This window comes from Eptesicus fuscus, chromosome 3, assembly GCF_027574615.1.
Source record: "Eptesicus fuscus isolate TK198812 chromosome 3, DD_ASM_mEF_20220401, whole genome shotgun sequence".
NCBI lineage: Eukaryota > Metazoa > Chordata > Mammalia > Chiroptera > Vespertilionidae > Eptesicus > Eptesicus fuscus.
In genome coordinates this window covers 66730075-66753381 of record NC_072475.1, presented here as the reverse complement: position 1 = coordinate 66753381, position 23307 = coordinate 66730075, and the positions used below count along the sequence as shown (strand labels likewise).

The following is a 23307-nucleotide window of genomic DNA, read 5'->3' as shown; positions in this document are numbered from 1 at the left end:
CATGAAAACCTTCCCCATAAAATTTCTCTCTCTCCCTCCCTCCCTCACCTCCATTAATCACTGAATGGAAATACTCCGAGGCAGGCAGAGCCATAGGATAACATGCTAACTTAGAGAGCCACTCTTGCCCCCTGCCCTAGCCTCAGCAACCTGCACTAGAATATGAAACTAGTAAGAATTAATGTTTTGTAGTATAAATACACTGAGATTTTCCAGCAATTCCACTACCCTACTTATATAGTATCCTCCAAATAGTATGCATTCATTTCTTTCCTTAAAGTTTTGTTAAAAAGTAAAATTAATATTCCAAATCACCTGCCAATTTACCTAAGAAGTTTTTCCTTTAAATAAAAGAATACTTTTGCCCAGGCAGTGTGTCTCAGTGGTTGATCATCGACCCATAAATCAAAAGGTCACCAGTTCCATTCCCCATCAAGACGCTTGCCTGAGTTGTGGGCTTGATCCTCTGTGGGGAGTGTACAGGAGCAGGAGGAAGTTGTTGGATGTTTCTCTCTCATCAATGTTTTTATCTCTCTATCCCTCTCCCTTCATGTCTCTCTAAAAATCAATAAAAACATATTTTTTAAAAAGAACACTTTTTACTAAAGGATTGCTATATGTATCAGTGAAGAGAGGGTTTTAGTTTACAGTGGCCCTAGAAGATGCTAGGGTTTCATTAAGCACTATTGTTCTTAGAACCAGTAACCCATTCTAACCTGGAGTGAAGATAAAGGAGAGCTGAGAAGAGACCTGAGACACTGGAACTCTGAGCAGTAAGGTGATACTCAGCTCTGCCTCCAATGACTCTAATGACTCTTTATTTGGGATCAACTTACAATTTTTTTCAAAAATGTGCATATTGCTAGAAATAACTCCTGTCCATTTATTCAATGATCAGTCTAAACATGAAATGCAACAGCCCCACCAACTGCCAGCAAATGAAGAAGAGGGATGGGAAGTCAGCTAGGAGCTGTCTTGAAGATAGTGTTTGTAGCTGCTCCTGCCATTGAAACATTGATTAGCATCTCAAGTGGGCCAAAGAAACAAGAAGTTAGGACAGTAGTTTTCAACCCTTTTCATCTCATTACAAATAAACTAATTACTAAAATTTTTAAGCACACCAAAAAATGTATTTTTTACTGATCTGGACAAAAAAAAAAAAAAATAGGTATAATTTTGATTAATTCACTCCAGACTGCTATTGTTGTGTTGGCTGTTGTCAATTTTTTATTTGACAGTCTAAGGGGAAAGAGGTCAGTGCTCCTGACTAAATAGTCAAGTATTGCATATTTTAAAAATTCTTGCTGCGCACGGGAAAATCGCTGTGCTAGGATGAAAACGCTGTCTAAAGAACCCAAGGGGTGCAGAAAACTGCACAGCATTGTTGTAGGCTTTTGCTGAGTCATCTTCCTCTTTAGGGTGAGAAGCAGGATAGTTTCTCATTTTCCAATAAAACTAACCAGAGCAAAGATGAAAGTAGATGAGTCATCCCAGACATTTATAATGGCAGGCAGCAAGCTTTTTCACATATATATAAAGAGTTTGAAACAGACCTTGCAAATTATCACATTGGTTCTCATAAACACAAAGGCATCAAAGAGTAACAGGAGCAGTTGAGCTAGATGTTGAACTTGAAGGCTGATTTCAACTGGCTGCATTTTTGTGATATCTCATCAAATTTAAACTGACTTCCAGATTTTTTTACTTTTGTGCTCTAGGAAAAAAACATAAAACATACAATTATGCAGGAATGAATACAAGCCTTCCGAAGTAGAGAAACTTGGAAGTAAACACTTAAGTCCCCCATGGAATTCTCAAAGGATGGTCTAGGATAGGTCTCTCCTAGGGAAAAGCTACAGTAAAGCAAAAGCTCTGCCCACCTTTGCCTCAGCTCTCAGTTGTTAAAAAAGCTTTTATTCAGAACAGGAGCTGAGAGAATAAACAAAATGTGCCCAAAAAATGTACCACGCTTTACTCGGGATATTATAAACTCAAAGTTTCACAATGATGTCTTCTTTTTGTTTGTTTTATTTTGTTTTTAATTCATCTGAATTATTGAAAGTATTACAGATGTCCCCTTTTTCCTCCCCTTGATCCCCTCCCTGCCCCCTTTCCATGCCTCCTTCACACTGTTGTCTGTCCATGAACTATACACATCTATATTATAAAAGGCCAGTGGCCATAACACCGTAATGACCAAATGACCAGTGCATGGAGCACCTCTTGGGCCTCCCCCCACCTCCTCCCGGGGCACCGGCTGCATCCACAGAGTGTGTGAGACGTCACAGGGTGGCGGACATGGCCCTGATGGCAGGCTAGGCCTAGGGGACCCTACATGCACATGATTTAATTATGCGCTGGGCCTCAAGTATGCATATAAGTTCATTGGCTAATCTATCTTCTTTCTAATGAGTTTACATTTTTCAGTCTTTAGTTCCTACCTGCAACCATTTATCCTCTGGAAGTAGATGATTCCCACGATGACCAGGATAACCAAGAAAATAGAGGATTTCAGATAGAGTATGATCAGTAATTGTGACACTGGAAATATCACAGTTCTCACACCTTTAAACAGAGACAACATGGGCAGGGGTAAGGAGTCGTTTCAAGGATACTTCTTTAATAAACAAATTAGAGTCACTAATTTAAAAGAGCCCTTTAAAATATTCCTAAAAGTTCAGATTATCATAATCAAAACACCTCTAGATTGGAATTGGAATGTTGTTAATATATCACTCTTTTATGACAGAGTTTAGGAATCATGCCTATGTTTTACACATAGTTATTTTCAATAAATATTTTCTGAATGAATAAGTGCAAGTAAGCATTTCTATTACTTCCCAATCTTACTAATAAAAGAGAAATATGTAAATTGACTGTCACTTCGAAATGCCTAGAGTCAATCAGGAGGGAGTATGCAAATTAACCCGACAAAGATGGTGGCAACCCCACCCCCTGGCTATTCTTGGCCTCTGGGCAGCCCGCCTCCTCAGGGCCTCCCTGCCAGGCTCCACCACTGTCAACCATCCTTGCAGCCTCCCTGTGGCCCAGCCCCCGACCTCAGAGGCAACCCTCTGGTGCCTGAGGTCGCAGCTCCCAGTGTCTGGCGTCTCCCTCTACCCCACCCTTGCCCACTGCTCTGGTGAACAAAACTCTAGTTTTGGAGTTGCCCCGTAGGCTCGGGCACGTGCGGGAACTTGCTTGGTGCACAGTTAGTGCACCTAGGAAGCCCCGGGCCAGCCAAGGGGCAATGGTGGCAGCTGTGGCAGCAGCAGCAGGTGGCTCAGCTTTGTTTTGAATAGATGAAAGAGGCCACCTACACAGTAACCCAAATTATCAGATCTCCCTCCTCCCTATCTCGCCAAATCAAGAGGGGAGGGTCGATGGGCGTGGAGGGAGGACGGGAGGGCAGGAGGCGGAGGGCAGAAGAGGAAGAGGATGAGAAAGGGGGCCAGTTGCATCCCATTTTCACATTTTCACTGAGTTGCTATAATCCCTTTAGTGGGGCATTTTATTTCTTCCTTTCATTTATTCATCTGTGAAATTCCCCCAGGAATTGTTGAAAAGACAAAATGGCGCTAATTAGGACCATTATTCTGAAGTTTTTTCTCTTATGAAAATGAGAGCCAAAGAGAGTGTGAACTCTAAGTTCAAGTCTGCTTCTTGGCTCCAAGAGGTCAGGTCATCCATTAAATAACCTGCTCAGATACTAAACTAGAATGCTGTCAGACAATCTCCTAGGCACAGTAAGGGAAGAAGATGAAGACACATCACAGCCCTCAAAAAGCACACAATCCAATTGGAAAAGTCAGATCCATACAAATGAAAAGATAAGTTACAAGACAGCAAACAGTGCTAAAGGAGCATTACACATTACAAATTATCTAAGGAACAAGAAAGGTGAATCAATTCTAAATGGGAGGTCAGGGTGAAGCAGGATGTGCACTGGGCCTTATTGATAACAGGATTAACTAGGTTAAAAAAATAAAGGACTTCTCAAGAAAAAGAAACAATTTAAGCAAAGATTTGAAGATGAGCTAACTCATACTTAGAGCATAGAGTGAGATATATAGAAATGAAATATATGATTATCTGAACCTAATTCTGCAGTCATTTGTATGTGTCAGGCACTGAGCCAGACCCTATGGATCTAAGAATGAAAGAGGTGGTTCCTAATCTCAAGGAGCTTAGACTATACTGGGAATCAGAGAAGTGGGAGTTCTATTACAGGACCACAGAGGTGTACAAGAGGTATTTGGTGAGTACAGAGTAGAACAGCTAACCAAACTGCAGGATAAGGGAAAATTATCCCAGTAATTGATCAAATGTAATGGAAGAGGAGAGTGTGGGAAGGAAAGTGCATTATGAAGAGGTAGAAATTCATATAAATGAGAAAAAAGCGGAATAAAAGAGCATAACAGTTTTGAGGAACCCAAGGCCCACATGCATGGGGTGCAGGCTGGACAATAACAAGATATGAGGCTAAGGCTAGCAGCAGGTGCACATTGGCGGCCCTGAGTTTAGCTTCCCAGGGGGCAAAGAGAAGCCACTGGGGGTATTTAAGTAGGAGAGTTGCATGTTAGAAAGGTTGCTCTGACAATGTAGTGGATAAATTAGAAAGAGGTAAACTAGAAAGCAAGAAGTCCTGTCATAAGGACCTTGCAATAATCTGGGTGAGAAATGATTATGTTCTCATCTAAGTAGTTGACTTAAAGTTAGAAAAATAACCAACTGAAAAATGGCAGGATGACACATGGGAAGGGCAAAGAGACCATATGAAATATCATAAGGAAGCTAATTATTAACAAAGACTGAAATTTTTATATAATATTTAGCATCTGGGAGATCTTTAGTGCTTTTTATCAGAGTATTTTCTGTTCAGAAGATGCAAGTAAGTCAAAGAGTAGATGGAGGAGACAATGAGTATAGACTCCTCTTTTAAAAATCTTGGATATGAGTAGAAAGCAAGAGCTAAGAGTTTGAGAAAGTCATTGCATCTAGTTTTTAACTTGGGAGAAAAACAAGCATTTTATCTAATCAGCCTTAGTGGAAGGATTTGTGTAACAAAAAAGACTATACAAAAAGAAAGCTGTGATAATTAGTGAACCAAAGCCTCTGAGGTCATGAAAGGACTTATTACAAAGGACTTAGAGTATAGGTTGAATGTTTGGTCTACAGGAGGGAAAGTCAGGTGGGACAGGAGATAAATGCATAGGTCTAGATAAAAGAAATAAACAATAAGCTTAGAGTTCATGGAAGATTGATAATGGAAAATAAAGAATAGATGTGAGAATATTGGTACATGAAACAACATAAATAATTCTTGAAAACATTATACTAAATGAAATAAGCCAGTCACAAAAGGCCATATGTTACATGATTCCACATATATGAAATGTCCAAAATAGGGAAATCTATAAAAATAGAGTAGATTAGTTGTTGCCTAAAAAACGGAGGAGATGGTGAGAATGGGGAGTGATAGCAAGAGTACAAGGTTCCTTTTTGGAATGATGAATATTCTCTAAAATTGATGTGGTGGTGGTTACAAAACCCAGTGAATATACCAAAAGCCATTGAATTGTACACTTGAAATGGATGAATTGTATGTAAGTTAGATACCAATTAAGCTGTTGAAAAAAAAAGCAAATAAATGTGAGAGATGTTATGGGACATGATGATTTTTGGAACTTTACCCTTATATTTTTTTCCTTCTAATTATTTTTTAAATTTCTTTATTGATTGAGGTATTACATATGTGTCCTTATTCCCCCGTAACCTCCCTACCCCCATTCATGCCCCCACCCCCCTGTTGTCTGTGTCCATTGATTAGGCTTATATGCATGCATATAAGTCCTTTGATTGATCTTACCCTCACCGTCCGCTACCTTCCTTGAGGTTTGACGTTCTGATTGATGTTTCTCTGTCTCTGGATCTGTTTTTGTTCATCAGTTTATGTAGTTCATTATATTCCACAAATGAGTGAGATCATGTGATATTTATCTTTCTCTGACTGGCTTATTTCACTTAGCATAATGCTCTCCATCTCCATCCATGCCGTTGCAAATGGTAGGAACTCCTTCTTTTTTACCGCAGAGTAGTATTCCATTGTGTAGATGTACCACAGTGTTTTAATCCACTCATCTGCTGCTGGGCACTTAGGCTGTTTCCAAATCTTAGCTATGGTGAATTGTGCTGCTATGAACATAGGGGTGCATATATCCTTTCTGATTCATGTATCTAGTTTCTTGGGATATATTCCTAGAAGTGGGATTACTGGGTCAAATGGGAGTTCCATTTTTAGTTTTTTGAGGAAACTCCATACTGTTCACAGTGGCTGCACCAGCAGTGCACGAGGGTTCCTTTTTCTCTGCATCCTCACCAGCACTTGTCCTTTGTTGATTTGTTGATGATAGCCATTCTGACAGGTGTGAGATGGTACCGCATTGTTGTTTTGATTTGCATCTCTCTGATGATTAGTGACTTTGAACAGGTTTTCATATGTCTCTTGGCCTTCCTTCTGTCTTCTTTCGAAAAGTGTCTATTTAGATCAGTTGCCCATTTTTTGATTGGGTTGTTTATATTCTTTTTGTTAAGTTGTATGAGTTCCCTGTAAATGTTGAAGATTAAACCCTTATCGCTTATATCGTTGGCAAATATGTTCTCCCATGCAGTGGGCTTTCTTGTTGTTTTATTGATGGTTTTCTTTGCTGTGCAAAAGCTTTTTATTTTAATGTAGTCCCATTTGTTTATTTTCTCTTTAGTTTCCATTGCCCTAGGGGCAGTATCTGTGAAGAAGTTCCTTCGGCATATGTCTGAGATTTCTCTGCCTATGGATTCCTCTTGTATTTTTCTGGTTTCCCATCTTATGTTTAAGTCCTTGATCCATTTTGAATTTATTTTTGTGTATGGTGTAAGTTGGTGGTCTAGTTTCATTTTTTTGCATGTATCTGTCCAATTTTCCCAACACCATTTATTGAAGAGACTGTCTTGACTCCATTGTATGTTCATGCCTCCTTTGTCAAATATTAATTGAGCATAGTGGTTTGGGTTGATTTCTCGGTTCTCTATTCTATTTCATTGATCTATATGTCTGTTCTTGTGCCAGTACCAGGCAGTTTTGAGAACAATGGCTTTGTAATACAGCTTGATATCTGGTGTTGAGATCCCACCTACTTTGTTCTTCTTTCTCAGGATTGCTGTAGCTATTCGGGGTCTTTTTTTATTCCAAATGAATTTTGAAAAGTTCATTCTAAGTCTGTGAAATATGCCGTTGGTATTTTAATGGGAAGTGGATTGAATCTATAGATTGCTTTGGGTAGTATGGATATTTGGATGATGTTGATTCTACCAATCCATGAACATGGTATGTTTTTCCATCTGTTTATGTCTTCCTCTCTTTTTTCAGTGTCATGTAGTTATCTGTGTATACGTCTTTTACTGCCTTAGTTAAGTTTATTCCTAGGTATCTTAATTTTTTTGGTGTGATGGTAAATGGGATTGCTTTTTTAGTCTCTCTTTCTGTAAGTTCATTATTGGTGTATAGAAATGCCATAGATTTCTTGGCATTAATTTTGTATCCTGCTACATTGCTGAATTCATTTATTAAGTCTAATAATTTTTTATGGAGTCTTTAGGGTTTTCTATGTACAGTATCATGTCATCTGCAAATAAGGACAGCTTTACTTCTTCTTTTCCAATTTTGATGCCTTTTATTTCTTCTTCTTGTCTGATCGCAATGGCTAGTACTTCCAGCACTATGTTGAACAGGAGTGGTGAGAGTGGGCATCCCTGTCTTGTTCGTGTTCTTAGGGGAAATGGTTTTAGTTTTTGCCCATTGAGTATGATATTGGCTGTGGGTTTTTCATATATGGCTTTTATTATGTTGAGGTATGATCCTTCTATTCCCACCTTGTTGAGAGTTTTTGTCAAGAAAGAGTGCTGGATTTTGTCAAATGCTTTTTCTGCATCAATTGATATGACTATGTGATTTTTATCTCTCAATTTGTTTATGGGATGTATCACGTTTATTTATTTTTTTGTTTTGTTTTGTTCTTTTTTAATAAATCTTTATTGTTCAGATTATTACAATTGTTTCTCCTTTTTTCCCCCCATATCTCCCCACCACCCAGTTCCTACCCCCCCTCTGCCCTTACCTCCCCCACATTGTCTTTATCCATAGATGTATGATTTTTGTCCAGTCTCTTCCCATACCCCCCACACAGTAACCCCTTTCCCCCTGAGAATTATCAATCCACTCCCATTCTATGCCTCTGATTCTATTATGTTCACCAGTTTATTCTGTTCCTCAGATTTTTAGGATCACTTGTTGATAGATATGTATTTGTTGTTCATAATTTTTATCTTTACTTTTTTCTTCTTTTTCCTCTTTTTAAAGAATACCTTTCAGCATTTCATATAATACTGGTTTGGTGGTGATGAACTCCTTTAGCTTTTTCTTATCTGTGAAGCTCTTTATCTGCCCTTCAATTCTGAATGTTAAATTTGCTGGGTAGAGTAGTCTTGGTTGTAGGTTCTTGCTATTCATCACTTTGAATATTTCTTGCCATTCCCATCTGGCCTGCATAGTTTCTGTTGAGAAATCGGCTGACAGTCATATGGGTGCTCCCTTGTAGGTAGGTAACTGTTTTTCTCTTGCTGCTTTTAATATTCTCTCTTTGTCTTTTGCCCTTGGCATTTTAATTATGATGTGTCTTGGTGTGGTCCTCTTTGGATTCCTCTTGTTTGGGGTTCTGTGCACTTCCTGAACTTGTAAGTCTATTTCTTTCACCAGGTGGGGGAAGTTTTCTGTCATTATTTCTTCAAATAGGTTTTCAGTATCTTGCTCTCTCTCTTCTTCTGGCACCCCAAAAATTCGGATATTGGTATGCTTAAAGCCATCCCAGAGGCTCCTTACGCTATCCTCACACTTTTGGATTCTTCTTTCTTTTCGCCTCTCTGGTTGGGTGTTTTTTTTCTTCCTCATATTCCAGATCTTTGGTTTGACTCTTGGGTACGGTGGTCTACAGTTGAGTGTCTGTATATTCTTTATTTCAGACAGTGTATGCATAATTTCTGACTGATCCTTTTCCATTTTTTTGGTATTCTCATTAAGGTTCTTGAAGGTCTCTTCAAGTTTCTCAGTAGTTTTTAGAAGATTCTTGAATAACCTTATAAATGTGGTTCTGAACACTGTGTCGTCCATTAGTTTTCTTTCCTCCATCTCTCCTACTCGTGACATACTTTGGTGTCTCCACATTTTGGCTGCCTCCCTGTGTTGATGGAGAGGCTTTGTGTGGTCAGTGACTTATAGGGGCTGGTAGCTCAGCTTCCCCAATCACTCTAGGTGGTCACTCTTGGTACACCCCTTTGTGGGCTGAGTGGAAAGTCTTGGTGTAGTTAAAATCCTTGATTGCTGTTAGTACACTGGGAGGAATTGACCTCCAGGCCAATTGGCTGTGAGGGCCTGCTGTGTCTATAACGGAAGAATTGCTGTGCTGGAAACACAATAGGGCTTTGGTGCTCACTGAGTCTGCCTCTTGAATGTGTTCCTTATGAGAGTGGTTGAAATCTGGTGTCGTCCACACTGACCACTAGATACCCTAGTGTCTGGATCTCCAATGGGGTGCAGGTCTGAGGCCTCCCAGCAGGAGCTACAGCAAGAGCTACAGTTTTCTCCTCTTTGCTTGGGCGGTTTTGGAGCAGTCTGACTGGAGCTGCAGTTAATTTGGTTGAGCTGCCACAGAACAGGCCATTTATATGTAAAAGCCACTGTGTGGAGCCTGGGCAGGTTTGTAGAATGTGCGGGGTGGGGTCTCAGGGTGGGACGGGGTCTCAGGGCGTCACTAGGCTGGGACGTGGCCAACGGCCATGGCTGCCTTCAGCCATCTCTGCCTTTCCGTGTTTCCAAGTCCCCATGTCCCATGCTCCAGCGCAGCAAACCCTGGTTGCTGGGCGCACCTCTGCAGAAAAGTCACTCTCACTCTCCGACCCATGGCCGAGAGTCCAGCTTCTCCCCGTAGGCGTCTGGGTCCCCCGCGTGTCCCCAGAAACTGGAGTTCAGAGTGATCGGGAGTTTGTCTCCCTTCGGTTTGAAGAAAAGCCACGCGCCCAGTCACCCACCGCCAGCCCGCTTCGTGCGTGCCTCCGTACCTCAGCTCTCCAGCGTTTGCGCTCCCTTCTCTTCTTAGTTGTAAATCTACCACTCAGCCAGCTTTCCTGTGGTTCTGGGTGGTAGACGTTTTGTTTATTAGTTGTATTTTTGAAATTGTTGTGCTAGGCGGCAGTTTAGTTGTTTAACTTTGCCGCCATCTTGGTTCCTCCTCTGTATCACATTTATTGATTTGTGAATATTGTACCATCCTTGCATCCCCGAGATAAATCCTACTTGGTCATGGTGTATGATCTTTCTGATGTACTGCTGGATTCGATTTGCTAGAATTTTGTTGAGGATTTTGGCATCTGTGTTCATTAGGGATATTGGTCTGTAATTCTCTTTCATTGTGTTATCTTTATCTGGTTTTGGTATTAGGGTGATTCTGGCTACATAGAAGGAGCTTGGAAGTGTTCCTTCCTGTTGAATTTTCTGGAATAGTCTGAGGAGGATAGGTTTTAGTTCTTCCTTGAATGCTTGGTAACACTCCCCTCTGAAGCCATCTGGCCCCGGGCTTTTGTTTGCTGGGAGCTTTTTGATGACTGCTTCAATTTCTTCCATAGTTATCAGCCTATTGAGATTTTTAGAATCTTCCTGAGTGATTTTTGGAAGGTTGTATTTTTCTAGGAATGTATCCATTTCCTCCAGGTTGTCTAGTTTGTTAGAATAGAGTTGTTCATGATAATTTTTTAACAATCCTTTGTATTTCTGTGGGTCTACCCTTATATTTTATTAAAAGACCAAACATGATGAAAAGACCAAACTGCTTACTTGAGTTTCAAAAGTAAAATGATTCAATCTTTCTATATAAAACCCTAAGATGCAAATTGACCAAACGGCAGAACAACTGGTGGAATGACTGGTCGCTATAATGCTCATTGACCACCAGGGGGCAGATGCTCAATGCTGGAGCTGCCCCCAGACTGTAGACCCCAACCAGTGGTGGCAGCAGGGGGCGGAGCTGGTGAGCAGCTGGTGCCAAGACAGCCAAGGCGAGTGTGAGCAGGGGCACTGATCACCCCACCAGTCACCCCACAGATCAGCCCTGATCGCCAGTCAGGCCTAAGGACCCTACCCATACACGAATTTTGTGCAACAGGTCTCTAGTATTAAAATAAGAAACTGTCTACAAATCTCTGGCAGTGATAAATTGCTGTACACAATGCATACAGGAACCATACACAGCAACAAACTCTCGTACAAAATAAAGTATTTTAATACCTTTAAAATCCAATTTTTCCTTTAAAATCATTCATAAAAAAATACTCTCAAGTCAGAATTAACACCTCAAATAGTCAAGTATCAGGAAGCTACATTACAGCTATTTAATATACAAACATTCTTTCACCAGTAATTTCCTTCTAATGTTTCTGCTTGCTCTCTATATTCCCCACTCCATCATTTCTCCAAATAATGCAAACTCAATTTGTTGAACACTAGAAATCTGTTGATATGATTTGTGTAAACCATAACATTTTGTTGTTGACCATCTGCAATTATTAAGCCATCTGGTAACTAGTTAGTAAATGCATCCTCTATTGGCTCTTTACTTAGTTCATGTGTAGCTGTGACTGCTCTACCAATTCCTTTCTCTCCTTCCATTGCCTCTCTGAAATTCTGAAGGTATAATTTTAGAAGTTCTGCATAACTGTCAAAGCCTAAGATAGACATGGCAAAGAGAATATCTTCTCCATTGATTGGCTTCCATTTCTCTTGATGGCACCCTTCAATTTCTTCAGATGTTATAGAGCTGATGGACTCAGGTGTCCATTCTTAAACACATTCTTTAGCATTTTTTGCAATCTTTTCTGTTTGAGGTATAGTATTTTTCATTATACTTGCCAATTTGCAATTGGAGGATATATATCTTGTTCTCTGAAACTTTCTTTTGAACTATTTGTGTCTTCATGATCATTCATGCTGTTCTCAGTAGCTGCATGAGGCTAGATAACATAATGACTTCCTCAATATAGTCTGCAAAAATTCCTAGTTGAGAAGTATCTATTTCTAGAAATATGTAACCTTCTAGATTGAATTATGTCTAAAGAGACCAATAAACAGTGAAGAAATTGAAACAACCATCAAAAACCTCCCAAAAAATCTCTAGCTGGATAGAAAGTTGGCCTGCAGACTGAGGGTCCTGGGTTCAATTCTAGTCAAGGGCACATGCCCAGGTTGTAGGTTTGATCCCCAGTAGGGGTCATGCAGGAGGCAGCTGATCAATGATTCTCTCCCATCATTGATGTTTCTATCACTCTCTCCCTCTCCCTTCCTCTCTGATATCAATAAAAATATTTTTTAAAAGTTCCCAAAAAATAGCCGAAACCAGTTTGGCTCAGTGGATAGAGCGTCAGCCTGCGGACTGAGAGGTCCCGGGTTCGATTCTGGTCAAGGGCATGTACCTTGGTTGCGGGCATGTCCCCAGTGGGGGGTGTGCAGGAGGCAGCTGATCGATGTTTCTCTCTCATCAATGTTTCTAACTCTCTATCCCTCTCCCTTCCTCTCTGTAAAAAATCAATAAAATATATTTTTAAAAAAAAAATGTTCCCAAAAAATAAAAAGTCCAGGACCAGATGGCTTCATTTGTGAATTCTACCAAATATTCAAGGAAGATTTGGTATCTATCCTTCTCAAATTCTTCTAAAAAATTAAAGAAGAGGCAATGCTTCCTAACATATTTTATGAGGCTAACATAACCCTGATACCAAAACCTGACAAGCATAACACACACAAAAAGAAAACTACAGACCAATATCTATGATGAATGCAGGTGCAAAAATCCTAAACAAAATGCTAACAAATCGAATTCAAAATGCATCCTATCTAATAATAGACAAATATGCAAATTGACCATACCTCCGACACACCCACAAGCCACGCCCACCATCCAATCAGAGAGAGCATGCAAATTAACCCAAACCAAGATGGCTACAGCCACAGAGAGCAAGGTTTCCTAGGTAACAGAGAAAGCCAAGCTTTCTGCCTGCCCTAGCCAGGCCTAAGCCTCCACTCAAGCTACAAAGTTTCAATTATAGAAGGTAAACAAATTCAAACAAATGGCGGCAGAATGGAGCTTGAGAGAGCAGGCCAGGGTTGCCGTCGGCAACAGGGAAAGCAAAACTTTCTGCACACCCTGGCCCGGCCCACCTGCTTAAGGCAACAAAGTTTCAATTATAACCCCAACACAAATGGCTTCAGGCCTCGAAGGGAGCCCCAGGCTTGACTCCGCTCCAGGCTACAAAGTTTCAATTGTAGAAGGAAAATAAATTCCAGATACCAGGGCCTCGCTTGGGTTGCCAGGGGGCATGGCTGGCCTGCAAACCACCACAGGCCCCTCGCTCAGGCTGCCCCACACCCCAAGGGAACCCCCACATGAACCGGGACTCCCTTCAGGGCAAACCAGCTGGCCCCCACCCCTGTACCAGGCCTCTATCCTATCTAATAAAAGAGTAAAATGCAGATTGACCATCACTGCAACACACAATATAGCTACCCCCATGTGGTCAAAGATCCTGCCCCCATGTGGACACAAGATGGCCACCACAAGATAGCCAGCAGGAGAGGGCAGTTGGGAGGCACCTGGCCTGCAAGGGAGGGCAGTTGAGAGGGAACAAGCCTGCAAGGGAGGGCAGTTGAGAGGGACCAGGCCTGCAAGGGAGGGCAGTTGGAGGTGATCAACCCTGCAGGAGAGGGCAGTTAGGGGTGACCAGGCCGGCAGAGGAGGGAAGTTGGGGGCAAACAGGCTGGCAGCAGAGTGGTTAGGGGGTGATCAGGCTGGCAGGCAGAAGCGGTTAGGGGCAATCAGGAAGGCAGGCAGGCAAGCAGTTGGGAGCCAGCAGTCCTGGATTGTGAGAGGAATGTCCGACTGCCCTCAAGGGGTCCCATATTGGAGAGGGTACAGGCTGGGCTGAGGGACAACCCCCCTCTGTGCACGAATTTCGTGCACCGGGCCTCTAGTTAAAATAATAATACATCATGACTAAGTGGAGTTCATTCCAGGGGCATAAAGACCTGTTAACATATGCAAATCGATCAATGTAATACACCACATTAACAAAACAAAGGATAATATAATCTTATCAATAGATACAGAAAAGGCATTTGATAAGAAACAATATCCATTTGTGATTAAAACACTCAATAAAATGGGTATAGAAGGAAAGTACCTCAATATAATAAAGGCCATATATGACAAACCATCAGCCAATATAATACTGAATGGTGAAGAACTGAAAGTGTTTCCTCTATCAGGATGCCCACTCTCACCACTCTTACTCAACACAGTTCTGGAAATCCTAGCCAGAACAAACAGGCACGAGAAAGATGATGATTTTTAATAACTATAATAAAAAGTATAAAAGCTAATGTGTATTATAATAATAAATATATTAGAGCTAACAATTATTAATATTAATAACTAATAATTGTTAATGTAATAAATACAGTAGCTCATATTTATTGAGTGCCAATCACGTGTTGAGAATTATGTTAAATATATTATTTAAATGAATTAACACAATAACTCTATGAGGCAGTATCATCATCCTCATTTAACAAATGAAGAGATTATGGGACAGAGAAATTAAATTTTTTTCGAAGTCACACTGTTGATAAATGAGAAGCCATATTAGGTCAAAGGCTTTGCCTGTAACTAGATTACACTCTCTGAAACCATATGAGGATATGGACTTTGTCTTTTCATTTTTTTATTACCAGTTTTAAACATATAAATGACATTTAACACATATTTAGTGGGCAAATTAATTAACTGATTTCAGACGACAAAAGAGGGGGAAGGAAAATTTGTCTCTTACTCAGGGTAACAAATGGTGACCACTACAAGAAATGATCTCTAATTTAGCAAATAATATTTTCATAGCTGCCACACTAATATATATTTTGAGAATGTACTGGTAAGCAATCAAATTAATTTCTTCTATTAGATAAAAGTATAAGACATAAAATTTCTCTAGCATATTAATGCATTTCCTAGATTTTTAGAAAATATCTATGCCGAAACCGGTTTGGCTCAGTGGATAGAGCGTCGGTCTGAGGACTGAAAGGTCCCAGGTTCGATTCTGGTCAAGGGCATGTACATTGGTTGCGAGCACACCCCCGGTGGGGCATGTGCAGGAGGCAGCTGGTCGATGTTTTTCTCTCATCGATGTTTCTAGCTCTCTATCCCTCTCTCTTTCTTTCTGTGGAAAATCAATAAAATATAAAATAAAAAAAATAAAATATCTACAAATTAGGAATTCAAGCTTTCTTTACCTTGTTTTTGGTTCGTTCAAAATCTTTTGTGGTTTTTTAGTATCAAGTTTACTACTCAAAAAACAAAACAAAAACAAAAAACAAAAAACTGGATGCTTACCTTGCTTCAGCTCTATGGACCGACTCCAGTTGCCAGTCTCATGGGAGACAGAGCAGGACACAATAGACACATTGCCATCCGCCCAGAGGCACGTACTCTGGACAGTCACTGTGCCATTGCCCCAATCTTTGTGCTCAGAGATACAATCTCCCTCTGGGGTCCAGGAGATCCGGGCAGCCGGCCTCCCTGCAGCTGCCTTGCACACCGCAGTTCTATTCTCACTTGGAAACAGAGTCACCTCAGGGGCCACTGCAGAGATGAAGAAGTAAATGCTTTAGTCCTAACACATTAGACATGGAATTTAGAGAGGAATTCCTTTAAGTCCCAAATCTGGTTTTCTGAAACACCCCAATGTATAATGTTCCTTACCTAGCACTCGGAGGTGATATCCATAATGGAAATTCGCATCAGGTGTTACCACTATACACCTGTAATACCCTTCATGAGTGATGGCCACTGGGTCAATCTGAAGGGCAGGAATCTGGTCAGGTCTGTCAGGCCAGGTCATTCTCTTGTCAGTACAGTATGTTTCTTTGGTCTCATTTGTGTCTCTCCTGTAGGCTCTGAAGCAGGTAGGCTTGTCTCCGAGGGTTATTTCCCATGTTGTTAAAAGTGCATTTGTCAACAGGATAGGAGGGCAAGAGAGAACAGCCTTTGTATCCACCAGCACAGGCAGGGAAATATCAACTGGACACACACACACACACAGAATGATAAAAGAAAACTTGGTAAGAACTTCATGTATTAAATTTTCCACAACATATTACATAAAGTAATATGTTGAGAACACTCCTTTGCTGATGATCTTATTCCAAAAATATTAGACTTAACATTAAAAATTAAACATTCACAAATATATATAACATATTAAACCTAATGCAAAGATTAACTCATTTTCTCCCACATTAGGTGTCATTAAGTAACCAGTATGTATTACATGTATGAGTTATTAAGTGATTTGAAATTAATTCAGGCATTTCAATATCTATAAAAAAATAACAAGGAAACACAATTCTCAACTTAAAGACAAAGACAAGGAGTCTTTTGGTCAGTGACTATTTATATATTTTATACCTCATGCTCCTTGGGGTAGAAAATGGAATAATTAGTGATGTGGTTGTGTCCTCCTAAGTTTTGATGAGAGATAATAAATCAGTAATATCAATTATAAAGGCCTATCCCTAAGGGTGGCACTTCAGGCAAAAATAAGTATGGAACATAATGGTATTTAAAATAACTAAGATTGCATTCAGGATGAACAAGCTGGACATTTTTAAAATTTTTATTTATTTATTTGGAAAATCAGAAAGTCAGCAAAATCAATAGGTCTTCCTTCCTTCCTTCCTTCCTTCCTTCCTTCCTTCCTTCCTTCCTTCCTTCCTTCCTTCCTTCCTTCCTATTCAGTTACACACACTCCCAAACAGTTCAACTGTAAACTTTTCTCACAGATTTTGTTCCCATATAATCACTCTAATTATAAGGATTAAATATAGAAGTTGACTCCTTTGTTCACCTTTTAAAGTAAAAACTAAGCCCTGCAACCTACAAGTATTTTCCTACATGGAAGCTCACATTTTCCCCACAAATTGACATAATGTGTGCATGACTGGTAGGGGTTTGCGGAGAGGTGACTAGGTGTACATGTTACAACTTAATGTGCAACAGAGGTGAATGTCACTAATTTCATCACTTCAACATGAGCTGTGATGGGGCAAAATCTTTATGTGAATGAAGCTTATTTGTGCTAAACTCTGCATTTGATATATCTCCTCTCCTCTATTGGTGTCACCTGTCTCTTCCGTGACTTACGCAAGCCTTTGAATTTCTCAGCAAATAAAGATCACTTAACTACATGGAGGAAGAGGGAGGATTTTAAAGCAGATCTGAGAGGCAGTTAAAACCATGCTTTTCCACCACTCCAGGTGGCATCCTCTTTACAGAGGGAAATTCCAACACAGCAAAGGCTTACAGGCAAGCAAGAACATGGCTTGTTGGGAACCCCTAGAGTTGGATGTGGGTAAGCTACATGTGCACAAGGGAAAGATGCTGGAGATAAAACCAGAAAGAAAAGAGATTGATGGGCCCCAGCCAGTGTGGCAAAGCGTTTGAGCATCAGCCCAGGAACCAAAAGATCACTGGCTCGATTCCCAGTCAGAGCACATGCCATGCAGGAAGCAGCTGATCATAGTTTTCTATCTCTCTACTCCTCTCCCTTTCTTTCTCTCTAAAAATCAATAAAAACATTAAAGAAAAGAAAAGAGACTGGTAGGGAAGCAAGTTGTGAAGGCTCTCTTACGTTCCTAAGAGTTTGGACTTTAGCTTGTACACACTAAAAGGCTTTAATGGTTTTGCCATTAAAATGTTTACACTCAAAATCAGACTATATTATTTTTTTAAAAAAGAAAGTACTAGCTACTCATATAAACATATACATTTTAACAAAGCCACAGTATCCAAAGAAGTAACTCTCTGATAAGGAATCTAATCACGGTGGATATTCTATGTTCTTTCACTTTCCTCCATTCTAGAATTTTCAATCAATCACCCTTCCTTTTTAATAATAGTTCTTATGGAACTGCTATTATTTCACCCTTTCTTCACCATTCTTTTCCTTTTTAATGCCTATAGTGATAAGTTACAATGCCCGTTCATGCCCCCACACTCAGTGGGTTTGGCACCTAACACTACTGTTTTCCATTTACTCCAGGGATCATTGAGGGTTATTTCACCTCCTACTTCACTGAAGAGATAAAGGGTAGATTCTCATATTTTGCTCCAGAACCATCAGTCATATCCCATCTTTTCTGGATCCTTTGTCTATATAAATATCTCTCAGTCTCATCCAGTCTTGTACACACAAACAAAATCTAATTGTCTTTTGGGCATTTCCTTTCTTTTCTCATTATCATTCCCGAGTTTAAGTCTCCATTACCATTTACCTAGATACTGCAAACACCTCCAAATTCTGTCTCTGTCTCAAACTCCTATCTTCAATTCATGCTTTACATTGCAACCAGGTACTTCATTCTAATACATGGATGTGATTCACTCAACTCTGAGACCCTCCAGGCATCGCTCACTGCCTGAAGAAAATATTTAAATGCCTTTGTGTGACTTTGAAAGCCCTCTTTTTCAAAATGACTCACCTTCCAATCAATCACTCCCTACATTGCTCCCCCACTTCAGAAAGAAAACACCAAGCACAATTGCATTTCTGTGTCTTTCCTCACATGTACCTGTGGTCTAGTATGCCCTACACAACGTACTTTGTCTATTATAATACTCCTTACTCTAGTGTTTCTCTTCAGAATGTGCAAATCTTTTGACTTTTTTATTCTAATACTCCTCTTCCTTTAAGACCCAGCTCCCGTGATACATCCCCTGTGAAGCCTTCTCTGAGCCTTGGTGCTCAAAGCTCCCTCCTCCAGACTCCTGGCACACTTGGTATGACAGCTGAGCCCATGTCGTGTGATCCCATAAAACTGAGCTCCCTGGGGGCTCTCTCATAGTCTTACTCATCTTGCTCATCTTTGTGTTCCCGGTAAAGCCTAGAGCAGTGATGGGCAACCTTTTGAGCTTGGTGTGTCAAACTTAGCCAAAAAACTGAGCATAACTTGGGTAGTGTGTCACTTTGAGGAAAAAACATTATTTCGCAAATGTTTCATCCTCAGGAGCAGCAAATGTTTCATCCTCGGCATGCGGCCACCTCAGTGGCTGCATGTCATCAGAAATGGCTTCGCGTGTCAGTGCTGACACGCGTGTCATAGGTTCGCCATCACTGGCCTAGACGAATGCCTGATAGAGAAAGCTCCACAATTTTCAAATGGAATTCAATTGCTTTGGGGATGGAGGGGCAGGGTCATTCAGGGTCCCTCACCCCACAGCACTGAGATCACCATATTCTTCAGCTAGGAAAAGGCTGGCCCTCAGACCAGACCATCTGCCATGTTTCTAAGGAAGTTCAACACTCCATCTCTTCAGTACTGGCCTCTAGAGGAAAAAAAAAAAGTATATTACCTTCTGTAGGAGGTGTTACCAGTAAATGGTTCTGCTTTCTGTCCACAGATGAAACTAGAAAAAATATTTAGAAAAAAAAAGAAAGAAATCAATTTTAGATACTTAAATCAAGTGGGAGACACTAATCTCCACAAAATCTTATATACAACATGACTGTAAACAATCAGTTAACCATAAGTAAATTACATTGAAAGACTTGCAAAACAAATTAGTTACTTCATCATTAAGTGGATAAATATGTTTACATTAGAAAATTACATTCATAAGGTATTAATCAATGATTTCCCTTTTATGGGACACCTTGTTTTATTCTTGACTACATTTTGTAGTGTTAACCCTGCCTCTACCCCTCCCCTAGCCACAGTAGATTGGCTCATTGTAGGCACCTCATATGAACTAGGCTGGTTACAGTGCTTTCTCCAGATGCCACCTCTGATTAAAGTTGTTTGGTCCAATGGTGGGGACCTCACCCAGCTGGACAAATCAGGGTACTTTCTTGAGAATTTTGCAACCAGAACCTAGAAGAATAATTCATTCTTCTTCCCCATTTTTCCTATTATGATGGTTAAATTTATGTTAACTTGGTTAGGCCACAGTTCCCAGATATTGAGTCAAACATTATTCTAGATGTTTCTGTGAAGATATTTTTAGGTGATATTGACATTCAAATCAGTAGACATTGAGTGAAGCAAATTAGTCTCCACAATGTGGGTGAGCCTTATCTAATCAGTCAAAGGCCTTTAAAATTAAAGACTGACATATAAAAGGTAATTCTGCCAGAAAACTGCCTTCAGACTTGAACTGCAACTTTTACCTGGGTCTCCAGGCTGCTGACCCACCCACTCCAAGTGACATCCTCTTACAGAGAGAAACTCCAACTTGGAGTTTTGAGTTTTGAATTTGCCAAGCTTCTATAATTATATGAGCCATTTTCCCAAAATCAATCTCTCTCTCTCTCTCTCTCTCTCTCTCTCTCACTCCACACACACACACACACACACACACATACACACACACACACACACCCTGTTGTTCTGTTTCTCTGAGAAACCCTGACTCATACATCTATTTGACAGAATAGATAGCTACTAGGGCAGGGAAGCTGGGAAAGGGAGTTTATATCACCCACTGGACAAAGAAGTCAGCTGTTTTAGGACTTGCCAAATAAGATGGCCAAATATATTTGCAAACATTCCAAGATAATCCACAACAATGAAGAAAGAGACTTTGAAACCTAGTCAGCTATCCAAGATATTTGGCAGAGAAGCTTTGAAATCAATAGGGGGGAGGGTATAAAACCCCTTTAACTCCCACCAGTAGAGGCACTCAGACTAGCTGGGTTGTCCACTTATGCTTTATGCCAAGTGTATTATTAATAAATTCTTCCTTCGCTCCCTTAAAAAAATTTACTTGCTTTGCTTCAAAACTAATTTCTGTCACTTGTCTGAATTCCTTCTCATAAGATTGACAAGAGCCAAGGAGGGGTAAGCCACCTCTGGAACACAGGACTTTGGTAACACATCTACCTTGGGAAGAAGGAAACAAAAGCAGTGTGTGTGTGTGTGTGTGTGTGTGTGTGTGTGTGTGTGTGTGTGTGAGAGAGAGAGAGAGAGAGAGAGAGAGAGAAGAGAGAGAGAGAAAGAGAACAGTTAACCTAGCTCAAATTTCTAATATTGTAGTTCCTGAGACCCTGATGTGTTTCTTCCTTTGGGTTTTACAGGGTTTCTGACAAAGTAGCCATAATCTATTTTGTTTGATTTCTGAAAAACTTTTGTTTTGTAGTATTGTTTTTTTAAAAACAACAATAATTTTAAAAATATTTCTTATTATTTAAGGGCCTAAAAAAGTTCTGCTGGATTTAACAATTCCATAAACATTTATGAGTCCTCTTGGAAGTGTTAACTGGACACAAGAAAAGGAAAATGGTAAATATTTCTTTTTTTTTTTAAATTCTCACCCAAGGATGTTCCCACTGATTATATAGAGACATGAAGTGAGAGGGGGAGAGAGAGAAGTATTGATGTGAGAGAGAAACATTGATAGGTTGCTTCCTTCATGCACCCCAACCAGGGATTAAACCTTCAACCTGGGTATGTGTCCTGACCAGGAATCAAACCCACAACCTTTCGGTGTAGAGGACAATGCTCCAATCAACTTAGACACACAGCCATGGCAATAAATATTTCTATGTGTCAGTTCCTTCTACAGGGTCTTATTTAAAGCCGCATAAAACCTTTTTATTTTTCTTTAATAAATATACTAGCCATTCTGCACCTAAAAAAAAGGGTGAAGTTAGTTCAGCTTACAACTTAGTTGTACATGTGCTTTCCCTCAAGGCAACAATCACACTTTGCTATGCAACAATATTACATTATATGTATTTCCAGTTTTATACATAGAATATTAAAAAAATGACGTATCAAGCATGGAAAAGTAATAAAATTGGTCATTTTTACTGATTCATCAGGAATATTTCTAAGTGTAATTAGAAGGGTGTGTGCATGTGTATGTGTATTCAAGTGAAGACTACAATGGTTATCAGTGCAGCTTGGTGCTTGTAATGGGTTTAATTATGTCTGCCAAAAATTCAGTCCTTCCCCCTGTTATCTCAAAATTTGATCTTATTTGAAAATAGGTTATTTTCAGATGTAACTAGTCAAGATGAGGTCACACTGGACTAAAGAGAGTCCCTAATTCAATATAATTGGTATCTTTATAAAAAGAAGAAATTTAGCACACAGACATGCACACAGGGAGGACACCATGTTAAACTGGAGTTATGATGCCACAAGCCAAGGAATAACAGAAGCTAGGAGAAGGTCTGAAACTGTTGGAAGCTGCCCATTGCCTTCACTAGCAGAAAGAGGTGGACAGGGAGCCTGGAAAGCTGGTCAACCTTGAGGCTCTGGCAAGGGTCAGAGCCATACACCCATTGTCTGGTTGAGACAAAGGTAGCTGAAGCAACCTCCACCTTTCAGTCTTATGTAAATCCTTACTGATAAGATAGTTTGCCTGTTACTGAAAATTGCCTGCCTAAGGGCCATAGGTGGATCCCAAACCTGAATACAAGGGATCGCAAGGGCAGAGCAAAACATAGTCCTCTCTTGGGTTTCTGCCTGGCCCCCAATTCCCAAATTAATATTTTCTTGTCTAGTCTCTTTCATTTGTGTGCGGCCTCCTCCAGAACCCGAACCCTGAACCTGAACCCTGAACCACGCAGGACATGAAGGGGATACTCACACCTGCAGCCCAGTGTGGGGCACTTGCATGAAACAGATCCTTTCTGAGTGCCTTCAGAGGGTGCATGGCCCTCCCAACACCTGGATCTCAGACTTCTAGCCCTCAGAACTGAGGCAATAAATTTATGTTGCCAAAACCACTCAGTTTGTGGTACTTTGTTTCAGAAGTCCTAGCAAACTAATACAGAGCTCCTGACTTTATTCATACTAAGGGATCAGTAATTTTAAAAATGTTTAAACCACTTTATTAAGGTCTGCTTGACATGCAAAAAACAGTATATATTCAATGTATATAATTGTATGAGTTTAGCTATAAGTATTCATCCATGAAACCGTCACTACCATCAAGGCCAAAGACATATCTATCATAATCTGAAGTTTCCTCCCATCTCCATTATTATTATTATTACTAGAGGCCCAGTGCACAAAATTCTGCACGGGGTTGGGGGTTTCTCTCAGCCCAGCCTGCACCCTCTCCAATCCCTGGGGTCAGGCCTAAACCACCAGTCAGACTTCCCTCTCAGAATCCT

At 40.3% G+C, this 23307-nt stretch overlaps 1 protein-coding gene and 1 pseudogene across 1 annotated transcript; both read right to left on the bottom strand.

Moving 5' to 3' along the window:
* Positions 1-676: 676 nt before the first annotated feature.
* LOC103304933 (cell surface glycoprotein CD200 receptor 2-like) lies at positions 677-20468 on the bottom strand. Its single transcript, XM_054709721.1, has 6 exons — positions 20402-20468; positions 19539-19592; positions 15891-16208; positions 15522-15770; positions 2442-2565; positions 677-716 (listed from the first exon to the last, which is right to left on the bottom strand). Exons 1-6 carry the CDS (start codon positions 20466-20468, stop codon positions 677-679), a joined length of 852 nt encoding a protein of 283 aa, XP_054565696.1.
* Positions 11532-12140, bottom strand: LOC129147029 (nuclear transcription factor Y subunit beta-like; annotated as a pseudogene).
* Positions 20469-23307: the final 2839 nt, after the last annotated feature.